The following is a 12781-nucleotide window of genomic DNA, read 5'->3' as shown; positions in this document are numbered from 1 at the left end:
AGCCTCCTCCTCTCCCCCTCACCGGCGCTTCGCAGCATCCGCAGCCGTTGACAGACACTCCGAGAGGACAGAGACGTCCAGGCCTCCGCGGAGAGAACACAGCGAACCACAACGGGTGTGAACATGTTCAGTGAAGTCTGACCTTTCCAGCGGAAGCAGCGCATTGTGTTAATATCCAAGGGCAGGTGAGTGGAGCCGGTATTCTCCTTTAAAACGAACCGTCCAGGAAGTTCTGAATGAATGACAACAGGTCGGTCACGGGGCTTCATGGGGCTTCAAGCGGCTTTTCCGCCCGGTTGGGATCGTGTGTCACTCCAGTAAAGAGTTAAATAACCAGTGGGTGTTCTTGTCGTCACGTGTTACGGGTGTAATAGCCACACAGGCGGGTCTGTCCCGTGTGCGCCAGCCTGGCTTGTCGAGGGTTGTTAGCCGCTTGTCGTCTGTGGCTGGTGATGGTGCAGGATAATGCTAAGCTAACTCGTTAGCTTGCCATAGCAGGGACTTGAACGCATGCCCCTGAGGTTTGTATCTGTGTGAACCTATTCGTCATGTGTCCACACTCAGCAGTGATGAGTTCAACTCCCGCCTCTGAACAGAAGATGGACGCAGTAGCAGAGGGATGAACTGTGTTGTGTTATCAGTGATGCACATTGAAAACTTCAAGATACAAGTGATGGAACCACATGCGTTTACTGTCCTGATTTTATTCGCAAAATAATACAAGACAAATCATTCACAGAGTCCTCGCATAATTAGTTTCCTTATTTTCAAAGTTTTACAGAATACATCAGAATAACAGCATTGATTATTAATACACATAATGTAAATAAGAAATAGAGAAACACATCCACTACACCAGAGGATGTGGAATGTGAACCAATGTCAGCTTCTGTACTCATCTAACTGGAACAACCTGTTAATGCCTGCTTTGTATTTTACACATGGGCTTTGGTTTTTATATTCCGGAGGCATATAGAGCATATAAATGTTCTGTTGGACTATTTGATGTGCCATACGAGTAGATTTTCTATTTACTGATCTTGTCACATTAACTGGCTCTAGGTTTGTTCTTCTGCCACCTGAGCTCAGCCTCATGTTGAAGGGACCCATGGAATGACACAAAGCCTTTTTCTCAGCACAGCAGCTGATTGTTGTTCCTTCATGAATCCTGCATTTCGAAGGCAGGGCTTCTCTGTCGAGATCTGCTAACCTCAGTCACTTAAGGAACAAATATAGAAACGGCTGGTCCCCTCGTAATAATTGCTTACAGGTCCAGTTGCATTTCCTCTGGCTTGGGTCTTGATGTTGACCAAGGCTGAAAAGAATTTGAGCAGAGTAATAAAATGAATAGGACAAAAGGTGAAAACTGTTTATAGAGTGAAGTTTAGCACGTATGACTGTAGGGTTGATAACATTTTTTTACTACACCTCTTGTCTTCTCTGTAACACGACATTAACATTTGAACTATGTGATATATCTATATCACAAGGGGACATTTAATGTTGTTCTTTCAGTATTTCAGTATTTTACATTGGTTTTTATAGTCCGACTGATTTGTCGTTTGGCAGTTAAATTCAGCCGCTATGAGCATCTTTGCTTCTATGTGTCGTTATTAATGTTCTCATTTTACAGAAAAACCAATGCAGGGAAGTTGTACAGTTCTTTATGATACAGTTTCTGGTTAAACCTTAAAAACTCAATTATATAATGTCATCTTCAGAATCATTGCTAATTTTTCTTTTAAAATATGTATAACGACCAAAATATTTGTTTCGGAAAATCGACATCCAAACCCCAAATTGGTCCCCTTGGGCCCCCACTGCAACACAACACAACACAACAGCAGGTCACATGCATGACATGGCTCTTACAATGACTATCATATTCCTGGATACCAGCTGACAGTAGGATAGGGGCCCTTGAATAAAGTGAGTTTGCAGAAATTTGCTTGTTTATCTGCCATCATGGTCGGTTAATTCTGCCATCAGATACCATTATATCTATTTTTATATAAAGGTTTCACATATGATTTTTGAGATTACTGCGATGCATGTTATCAGCTCGTCTTTCCCATGTGCAGGCTGATGTCACCCTGATTCTGGTTGTTCTGTCTTCATGTGGAGCTCTTTGAAAAGGATTATGACGATCTTTCAAGGCTTTGTTTCTCAAATCAGGGATTAAATCACTTCTGTCCACATCCAGATTAATGACTGGCCACTGTCGTCAGCGTCTGTAATCTGTGATTTTGCGACTGTCTGTGCACAAATACAGTAAACTTGTGGGTTTCTCTGAATACAACTGTGTCAGGCAGTCTTCATTGCTGTGGTTTCATATTGTGCTGAGGTCTCATGTGTAAAGGTCATTTTAGGGGTTCAAGGTCTGGATTGTCGGAAGCAATGACTTTAACAACCCATTGGCATCCTCAGATTGACATGAGCGGCTTTTATTTTATCTTTGATCTCAGGCCAAGCCAACTTTAATAGAAGGTGATAAAATGTTTGTTTTATAGTTAGGAGTTCTATAAGTTGTCCTCACACTTATTGCACAACCACTCAACTGTAAAATCGTTCACCAACCTGGTAACGTTCAGAAACCTCGTCTGGCATTTGCAGTTAAGTTTTTCACTCAGTTTCTTTTTTCCTCTCTCAACAGCTTTCTATCAGTGCACCTTCCAAACCAGTGGACGTCCACCATGTTGTCCAGGTTGAGGACAGCCTGGTCCCTGAGGCCCTGTGTCTCTGTTTGCAGATGGGCACACACCAAAGACAAGGGCAAGCCCCTCATGCTCAACCCTCGCACCAACAAAGTGAGTGGATTCATGAAATGTGTTTGTGTGACAGCATCTCTACAGATGTGGCTGTTTAAACAGACGGCGGCTTTAACACGACTTGCAGCATAGATCCATGCAAACGATGAGGTGTAAGAGCATTCACATGTAATGATAACCAAATTAAAAAAAGTTGCACCCATTATGCATGTACAAGGAGTTGCACCGAGCAGTGTGAACTAGACACAGACTAACCAGAAAGACTTGCTGTCAAAGCCCCAGATTTGTTGTATCAGCTGGTTGGTGCTGTTTGTGTTCCTCTGCTGTCTGACTCAGCCTCGCCTCTCACACTTGGTTTGAATTGATTCCTGAAGGGGATGATGCTCTGGCCTCTCTGAGACTGAACAAATTAATTATTTCATTTAAATCTGATCGTCTGTACTTTACCTGAAGCAGAATTTAAACAAGAAATCGACATAGTGTCTTGACTTATGCCATAATTACTGAGAAGAAGAACCTTATAACGCCGGGTTCACACCGGACGCGGAAGCGACGCCAAAACGTGGTGTAAGCGCAGTGCCAAGCCTTAAAAAATAGCTGGCTCCCATCCATTCCCATGTTAAATCGTTGTGCTGAACACACCGGACGCTGAAGCGACGCCGAAGCGAGGCGTAAGCGCAGCGCCGTGAAGCGATCGCTGTTTACCACTTTTACCAACCACATTACTAAATGATCCCCTCTGCCCATCCACTACAGCCACACAATCAGTCATAAAGATAAAAAGAGAGAGGGGGGGGGGCCTACGTATTCTCAACATAGGTTTGAGTGGAGAATAAGTTATTTACCCTCGACACCCGACATTTAACAGAGCAAACAGCGGAGAAGTTCTTCAACATGGATGGCATTAAATTAATAATTGAAGTGGAGAAGTACAATGAGTTTTATGATCCTCGGAACATGTTGTATAAAGACAAGAGTAAAAAGGACACATGTTCGGACGCTAAGTATATGCTTGAAAAATATAATTAAATGCCGTTTTCACTGCAGGCTGATAACAGCAAAAGAATGTGATAGTATTAGCACTTACGCCACGCTTCCGCGTCCGGTGTGAACCCGGCGTAAGATTTTTGTTCTGGACTATTGCATCACAGTTGGGTGTGGTAAGAAAGGTCTGCTAATACTCTCCTTCACTGCTTTTTAATGGTGTGACATTCTACATACAAAGTTGTGCCTTGTGCTTACAGGCACTGTATAAATAAACTTGCCTTGCCATGCACCTTTAACCACACCCAACAGTGCTGTCACCTCTGCATAACTGCAGCATACTGAGCTTCACCTGATCTCCTTTCAGCTATTGGAACTTGCTTCCTGATGTATATTTAACACCCTTTACAGATGAGTGTCACATTGTTTGGCAACTTAATTTTACATTTTTGATTCATGCTGTGTGTTCTTTGGCCAGAAGGAGTTTCATATCAGTTCATATCCCATGACATTAAGTAACAAATTACATTTGTAAGACAAAACCGGTGGCTGCTAGAAGTGACAGGCTCTCACACTGTGCAGGTTCTGCTAAATTTAGTGTCCTGACATTTTGTGCTAACTATAGACATGCCATGCTCCATGTAAAGTGTTCACAGGCCAGCTGAACCTTGGTCCTAGAAACACTGTACACACAGCATCTACTTTCACGTTGCATTTCCTAATGTGCTCATTTAGTTTTGTATGCATCATAGTGACTTGCATGCTCACCCGCTCACTTTATCATCAAATGCTTCAGAAATACATTTATATCATAGACATGTAATACTTCAGAAACTGGGACCAAATCTGTGACACAAATGTCAACAATGTGGTATCACGAGCCCAGATGACATGAACCCTGACATCCCTCGCCTGCAACCACCAGCTGTCATTACTTTATTAATGTAATAAAACTTATTTTTATTTTACAGTTAAAGGTTCAGTGTGTAGGATTTAGATGAAAGGGATCTATTCTCACTAATTAATTGTAAGAATTGGGCTTTGGAGTAGGTCTCTACGGAGGCTGCCATGTTTTTTTACAGTAGTCCAGACTGGGCAACCTAAAAACAGTTTTTATGTCAACTGGTGCCCAGCACAGGTTCTCTTTCATCTCTGTCAACATGCAACTTCACCACTAGATCTCACTAAGTTTGACTTTTATTTTATTTTAAGTGAATAAATATCACACATTACCTTTTATGGCAAGTGCCATGTGACCATAATGGTCCAATCGCTGACGAGACTTCTTTGGATGATTTAATTAACACAGACCAGTTTGAGCAATGGAGATAAATGCTCAACAGAAATCTGAGCAAACCAAGTTTCTAACTGTCATTTAATGTTAAAAAGGAAGGAACCGAAACTGGATATCAGAGGTTTGCAGCATGTTGCAAGTATTAAGAGGAATTGAGTACCAGAGCTGTGTGAATTGAAAGGCTGCATCAGCGTGACTCAGCATTTTGCTTTGGGAGCCCCCAGCTTTCATATCTCACACAAAGTAATCAGCCCCTTCCCCGGCCCCAGAAGTAATGGCTTCCATGTGTTCCGCCCATACATCAGTCAGGGCTGGACAGGTTTACCCTCATACACGCTCAGGAACATGAAAACCTTTTCCTGCCCTCGCTCAATGCCCCCATCCTCTATTTTACAAATGGATGTTTCTGCCTACAGTGTTCTTCATTGGCTTCTCAGAGGCTACTCCCCTCACTCAACTTCCTGCTGCAGTTTCTTTCATCCTGGTCTCCTTCCTTTCACACAGCTGTCAGTTTCTCATGACAAGTGTCAATAGGTCAGATCTGTCTCAGGGCTCAGACGCCCTCTTGTGACAAAACATTGTCACTTGGTTCAGTGATTAAACTGTTTTTGTGATGAGGGATATTTTAAATATAAAACCTTAAAGTCGTAATATTAACTTATTCAGTTCATTAAATAAAAGAGGAGGTGCATCAATGAGCCAGTAAGCTAACATTTATTTATATAACACTAGCATATGAGCGAAGGAAACAATTCAAGAGGAAAATGCAGTAAAAATAAACAAATAAAATAAGACAGAAGTAAACAAGATAAAAAATAACTAATTTTAAAATAATGTGAGAATCAGGCCTGACTAAATTAAGAATTTACATTGCATTACACAATTTCATTTAAAATTTTGAATTGTATAAAAATAAAAACCAAGGAACCGCTCTCTTGCCATTTTCAAACAGAGATTGTGTTTTTAAATTGTCTTCTCCCACAGACAGTGTGGTTTACATGTCTACGCCTTAATTCAATATTGACAACTATGTGGAATGAAAATGAGTCCTGTTAAGAAATAACAGACTACAATAACAGTGTGATGACATAACAGCCTCTTTCCATTTGGTGTAAATGAAGTTGCCAACTTGACTCCAGATTATTCTCTGGTCTCTCCCACTCACTCCTCTCTATGTTTCAATGTGTTTCCCTCCAGGGTATGGCCTTCTCTCTACAGGAGCGTCAGATGTTAGGGATACATGGTCTGTTGCCGCCGAAAGTTGAGACCCAGGACATTCAGGCCATGCGTTTTCAGAAAAACCTCAAGAAAATGACTGATCCCCTCGAGAAGTAAGGCCGTATTTTTGTTGGAGAGTTTGACTGTAACTACAAAATGCTTTTCTTGGTTAATAATATATTAATGTTTAAATTCCCAAATTATTATTTGTTTCCATACAGGTACATCTACTTGATGGGCATCCAGGAGAGAAATGAGAAGCTCTTCTATAGAGTTTTGATGGAAGACATAGAGGAACTGATGCCAATAGTTTACACTCCCACCGTGGGCCTGGCCTGCACACAATATGGACACATCTTTAGAAGACCCAAGTAAGGATGTAGTAATTCAAAAGCAAACTAAATATATTTACGTGTATTTAAAGGGTTCTGCTGGATTAAGCAAAGGCTTTGATTGGAGCAGTTGACATTTTATTTTAAAGCTGAATATTTCTTTTTATTTAGAGGTTTGTTCATCTCCATTCTGGACAAAGGACACATCCGCTCCATCCTGGACAACTGGCCAGAGACTAATGTCTCAGTGAGTAACTAAAAAAAACTCATTCTTAAAAGTGTGGATTTTGAGATGGTCACTTATACACATTGTAAAGATATGATAATGACAAGATAGAAATCCAACAAATGTCCTCTCTCTCTCTCTCTCTCTCTCTCTCTCTCTCTCTCTCTCTCTCTCTCTCTCTCTCTCTCTCTCTCTCTCTCTCTCTCTCTCTCTCTCTCTCTCTCTCTCTCTCTCTCTCTCTCTCTCCCCCTCCCTCCCTCCCTCCCTCCCTCCCTCCCTCTCTCCCTCTCTCCCTACACTGCAGGCAGTAGTAGTTACTGATGGCCAGCGTATTTTAGGATTAGGGGACCTTGGTGTTTATGGAATGGGTATCCCTGTTGGAAAACTTTGCCTGTACACCGCCTGTGCTGGCATTAGACCTGAGCGGTGTCTGCCTGTGACGATAGATGTTGGCACAAACAATGAGGTAGGAAGGCTGTGTTTACTGGTAAGTGTGTGTGTACGTTTTTAGTGAGAGGACGGAAAATTGCTCACTCGCTCTTGTTTGTTCCCCTCAGACTCTCCTGAAAGATCCATTGTACATGGGCCTGTACCAGAAGAGAGACCAGACTCAAGCCTACGATGATTTGATCGATGAGTTCATGGAAGCTGTGGTGGAAAAATACGGACAGGACACGCTGATACAATTTGAGGACTTTGGGAACCACAATGCCTTCCGCTTCCTCAGGAAGTACAGAGAGAAATACTGCACCTTCAATGACGACATCCAAGGTTCACACATAACCACTCACACAGATTTAAAAGTTGTAATTTGTAATGTTATGTGTTTTAGTTTTTTGGGAACCGGGTGCAGCAACACGCTAGTTTATGTTGTGTTATCTCAGAATTTAACCTAGAAGAGTGAAAAGGGAATGGAGCTCCTCTACCATAAAACAATTGGTGACATATCTGTTCCCTGTAGGGCAGGTAGTTAACTTTTTACTGTTCTGTATTTTGCATATTTCCAGGCACTGCTGCTGTAGCTCTCGCTGGTCTGTTAGCAGCTCAGAGAGCTACTGGCAAACCCATCACTGAACACCGGGTGCTCTTCTTGGGAGCTGGAGAGGTAAGATAACATTTAATGGTCAATCTTGTTTGTCTTGGTTCCGCTTTGTTTCCGACCTTTTTTCACTTTCATTTTGATCTGCGATTTATAAAACAAAATCCCATGTAGGTCCATTTGTAAATGTGAAACTGCCCATTACTGAGCTGGAGTAATAGTTGTCCAAGATTAAGAATTTTGAAGGATCAAAACTGTGCTCTGCATTCAACAGAACATTTCATGTAAAATTAGGATTTCTAAGTATTTCTCTAATTAAAATATGAGGGTAACGATTGGATTCACTGTCTAAACACTTAATGAGGTTATTTTCTCTACAGGCCGCCCTTGGTATTGCCAATCTGATTGTCATGTCCATGATGGAGTCAGGATTGTCCCAAGCTGAAGCCAGAAATAAGATCTGGATGTATGACAAACATGGCTTACTAGTCAAGGTTAGTGTTTGTGGCATAGACATTGAGCAGAACACAGATGTCTGTAAGGCTTCCTGTCTGGCTCCTCACTGTTTGTACCATGTGTTATTGGTGCACAGTGGTATTGATTTTGTGTCACCATTGCTGTACTTTATGTGGCTCTAGGACAGACTGCAGGAAACAGACTCCGATCAGGAAGCATTTCTCCACGACAGTCCAGGAGACATACAGAGCTTCCTAGATGCCGTCAACACCATTAAACCCACAGCTATCATTGGTAAGGACCTTTGTCTTTTCTGCATTGATGTAACTTTAAAGCTTCTTAGTGCAGTCTGCATTATTAGGATTAAAGTTTAAGAGCTGTTAATCAAGAATCATAAAATGTATGTTTTTACTTAGAACATGCATCAAATCTAGTTAACTGAATAATTAGACGTTTATTAATTTGATTGTTTCCGCAGAATCAAGCTGTTAAGACTTACTTGTTGTAATTTTGGGATTGTTTTACCCTATTGCAAGTATACTGTCTATATTTTGGTGCTTTTATTAGTAGATGATAAGTCTACAGCAATTATTGTTTCCCTCGCCCACTTTCAGGTGTCTCAGGAGCTGGACGTCTGTTCACCCACGATGTCATTAAGTCCATGGCCGCCATGAACGAACGACCAATCATCTTTGCCCTGAGTAACCCAACCACCAGAGCAGAGTGCACAGCAGAGGATGCCTACACTCTCACTGATGTACACAGTACTTTCTTTCTGTTTGTATAACTCGTAAACCAATAACGAATCGCTCCTGTCAAACCACTGTTTATCCTTCTGTTCTTTTCTTTGTCTCCTGTCGTCTCTCTTCCTCTTTGTTTTCTGTCCCACAGGGTAGATGTCTTTTTGCCAGTGGGAGCCCATTCGGTCCAGTGACTCTGAGCGATGGCCGTGTCTTCACACCTGGACAAGGGAACAATGCTTACATATTCCCAGGTGAGAAGACAGTTGAAGTGATATGACGACTTGCAGTGGTCTATAGTGTGAAGCAGGACTAAAGCCAAGTGTATTATACTGATGGAAAATATTCACTGCAGTGTTGTTCAAGTACATGGTGTGTGTACGTTGCAGGTGTGGCCCTGGCTGTGATCCTGAGTGGAGTGAGACACATCAGCGACACCGTGTTCCTAGAGGCCGCCAAGGTCTGAAGTAGTTTGACGTATCTCTCCATCCCATCTTTGAATTTGCCTTCTCCCCATTCTGCATTCTTGCCGTCTCTGTCTTGTGTGCATTTGCTTAGTGAACTCCTCTAAACCGTCCATAACCCTTTGCTATCTCCTCCTCTCTCTCTTTCTAGACTCTGGCTTAACAGCTAACAGATGAGAATCCTGCTTTGCCCTTTTTCCCTCCGTGTTCTTCCCTCTTTTGCTGAAAAGATAATCACAACAGCCTGTTTTTTGCGAGTGCTAAATATGTATATTAATGTTGTTAATATTAGTAGCAGTGATTTGGTCATTTCGGTCACTTGAGCTAACAATTCTTATTTTCATCAATGTTATTATTCTTTTTCTTGTTTCATATTTCTCAAACAGCAGGCTCTAGATATATCATAGCAGTAGTGGTCATGTCTGTGTTGTTAAAACCACCAAAGAAATGTATCTTGTGTGAATTTATTTCATACCCCATCCAGACTCTTGCAGAGCAGCTGACAGATGAAGATCTGCAAGAAGGTCGACTGTATCCACCTCTTTCCAACATCAGAGAGGTTTCTCTCCAGATGGCTGTCAAGGTACGTCTCTGGAAAATGATCAGACCTTGACTGTTCCTGGCTCACGTCAGCCTCTTCATCTGATTCTCAAAATCCATGACCCTGACAAACTTAGCAAGCCCAAACATTAACATTGCTTTTCAGAACACCTTAAGACAACATTTGGATAAGACGACTCCCAGTCAGAGTTTGTTGTAGTTGCTTTTCTGTTTCCCGCTGTCAGTCTAAACGCTCTCTTTCTTGCTACAGGTGACGGAGTTTGTCTATGCTAAAGGCATGGCGTTCCGCTACCCTGAGCCCGAGGACAAGAACAGCTTTGTACGATCTACTGTCTGGGACATCAACTACGACTCTTTCCTGCCAGACACCTATGACTGGCCCGCTGTCAGCTTCAGCCCCAAGACCGAGTAGAAACAGAAGAAATCCTCATCGTTTTCCCAAGTCATAATGTCACTTTCTTTCTATGTCTTCCATTTTATTTTTTATCACAGATCTTCTGAGATGATCATCTTTATGTTAGTGCTATTGGAAAAAACGGGCAGTAGTAACTGACTCAGTCTTATAAGATCTGTGAAACGGTCGAGTGGGAGGTGCTACTCAGAAAGATTGGGACATTTGAATGGGAACAGCCACAGAACAAGAGGGCCATCTGGTGGTGGATAAAGGCAAGATGGAAATCTGATTTCGATCTTAAATCTCTCGTACATTTTTAACCACACAACACACACACTAGGTAAATAACATAATGCTTTATCGTAATTCAAACACAGTAGGGGACAATAACTTACAAATGTTTTTTGAGATGACTATCGTTTGTGTCACGTTTGCGTCAGCGTACACTCCTTTTGTTAAGCAATGCAGATAATGTTTTTTACATATATTAAGAGGTAGTATTTCACTCCAGGATTATTTATTTTAGTTGTGTTCACTCTTAATTCAACCCCGTTGTTTGTTCCAATTAAATGTGTCTACCTATATATTGCCAAACTTAGCACAATGTTTAAAACATGGAGAATGGATTTCCACATTGTTTCACATCAGGTGGTCTTCTGGTCTAAGACATAAAAACCATGTTTATATTATGCTTCACTGATCAGCAGTAAAAGACCAGTTGAACAGAATGCTAAAGAGAACCGGGAGAAGGAGAGAAAACAGTATAACTGAAAGAAGAAATGTATATTACTTGACAACACATCCAGAGTCCACTCCAATATGTTTTTTCTTCCAACATTCTCTCCAAGATTTTATTTATTCATTTTTGTGGGTTCATCAGATGTTTTTGAAAAGTCGTCACCACTATTTTGCTTAAGTGTGAAATACAAATGGATCTATTCTATATCTTAAATATCTAAACCAACAGCGTGCCGTATCAAATAATTGAATAAACATTATTTTCTACTTAAACTATATTTTACTTACTGTACATGCACTTTTGCAAAATTTAAGACTGTCCGCTGAAGGTGTATTTATAAAGCTGTGTTAAATGTGTCTGTGTGTGTGCGTGTTAGCAGGTTGTGTGCGATTTCTGCTCAAGTCAACATATTGCTGTTCACTGTTCACTGTGGTCGACCATGATCTAGAAGAAACTGTGACAGTCATAGTGTATATTTGTCTAACATAAAAGTGGTTAAAGCTTTGCTCATGTATCAACTTATGAATTAATTTTCTACATTTAGAAATGGAAATTGTTGCTTGCTGGTCATCTCCGCTTCAAGCTTCTCAAAAAATCATATAACTTTCATGAGAACACAGCAAACAAATAGCGGTGCTGATAAAGGTCACAGACCATATTAAAAGGACCTTTTGACCTTTTAATGTGGTTTTCATTCTCAATCCATTATACTAAAATTATGCTGTTTCTGAACTCGTCCATACATTAAACTTCTCTTTACTTACTACTCATGCACTGTTTTGGCTAAAGGCTGCTGATGCCTAAATTATGGATATTGTTTGAGGACCTTCCTGCACTGAAGTGCCTGTGCAGAGTTCAGTGTCTATTCAGTCACTCCATGTTCCACGCTGTGGACAAGACGAGGTCATTTTGTAGTATTCAACGTGCAGCTTCTCCTCACATACAGCTTCTCCTCACAATCAACTTATGGAATAGCTTTATTTTTATGAAACTCTATATAGAAACTGTTACAACCTCATCAAGTGTTGTCTTGGTCAGTTTAGCTGTTGTTGTTGCGAACTGTAATTGTCCAGTATGAGCTGTTACTGTGTCGGCTCATGTCATTCCTGTCGTCCCTCCATATTTCATATGTTCTGAAGTTTGTTTTTGTTAAATTGCCTCAGTGTTTGTATGCAGAGAGCAGCTTGTTAGTGATGTTAAAGTGCAGAATAAAACCTATTTTACAATAACTCCTTTGTCTGCTGTATTTATTAAAGTTTTTGGGGGCGGATTCATTCACATTTTGCTTTTTGTGTGCGCTGATATTAGAAAAAATTAACCGCCGTTTGTTCTCATACAACTCCAATGTAAAATTTTCCTCTTTAACAAATATGTTAAATGTGGCTGTGACAAGAAAATGTCGCACAGTGATGATATAAGCTGTAGTTCATGAGGTATTCTTTTTTTCACTTTTATGCAAATCTCGCGTGCTTAAATATTTAACACTTCACTGTAGAAATGTCTTAATGGAAAAATTTCCGTGCCATTAGACTTATCTTGAACGCCTCACCGTCGCTCCTCTGACGC

The 12781-nt window shown here is 41.0% G+C and overlaps 1 protein-coding gene across 1 annotated transcript; it reads left to right on the top strand.

Moving 5' to 3' along the window:
• The first annotated feature begins 51 nt into the window (after positions 1–51).
• me2 (malic enzyme 2, NAD(+)-dependent, mitochondrial) lies at positions 52–12444 on the top strand. Its single transcript, XM_062383602.1, has 15 exons — positions 52–185; positions 2654–2807; positions 6244–6377; positions 6486–6635; positions 6768–6843; positions 7127–7288; positions 7380–7593; positions 7830–7927; positions 8242–8355; positions 8500–8611; positions 8932–9074; positions 9209–9311; positions 9447–9517; positions 10006–10104; positions 10333–12444. The coding sequence occupies exons 2-15, from the start codon at positions 2694–2696 to the stop codon at positions 10492–10494; spliced, it is 1752 nt and encodes a 583-aa protein (XP_062239586.1). The 5' UTR covers positions 52–185; positions 2654–2693; the 3' UTR covers positions 10495–12444.
• The last annotated feature ends 337 nt before the right edge of the window (positions 12445–12781 follow it).

This window comes from Platichthys flesus, chromosome 3 (assembly GCF_949316205.1).
Source record: "Platichthys flesus chromosome 3, fPlaFle2.1, whole genome shotgun sequence".
Classification (NCBI taxonomy): domain Eukaryota; kingdom Metazoa; phylum Chordata; class Actinopteri; order Pleuronectiformes; family Pleuronectidae; genus Platichthys; species Platichthys flesus.
The sequence above is the reverse complement of the archived record's forward strand: the minus strand, read 5'-3'. Positions and strand labels throughout refer to the sequence as shown.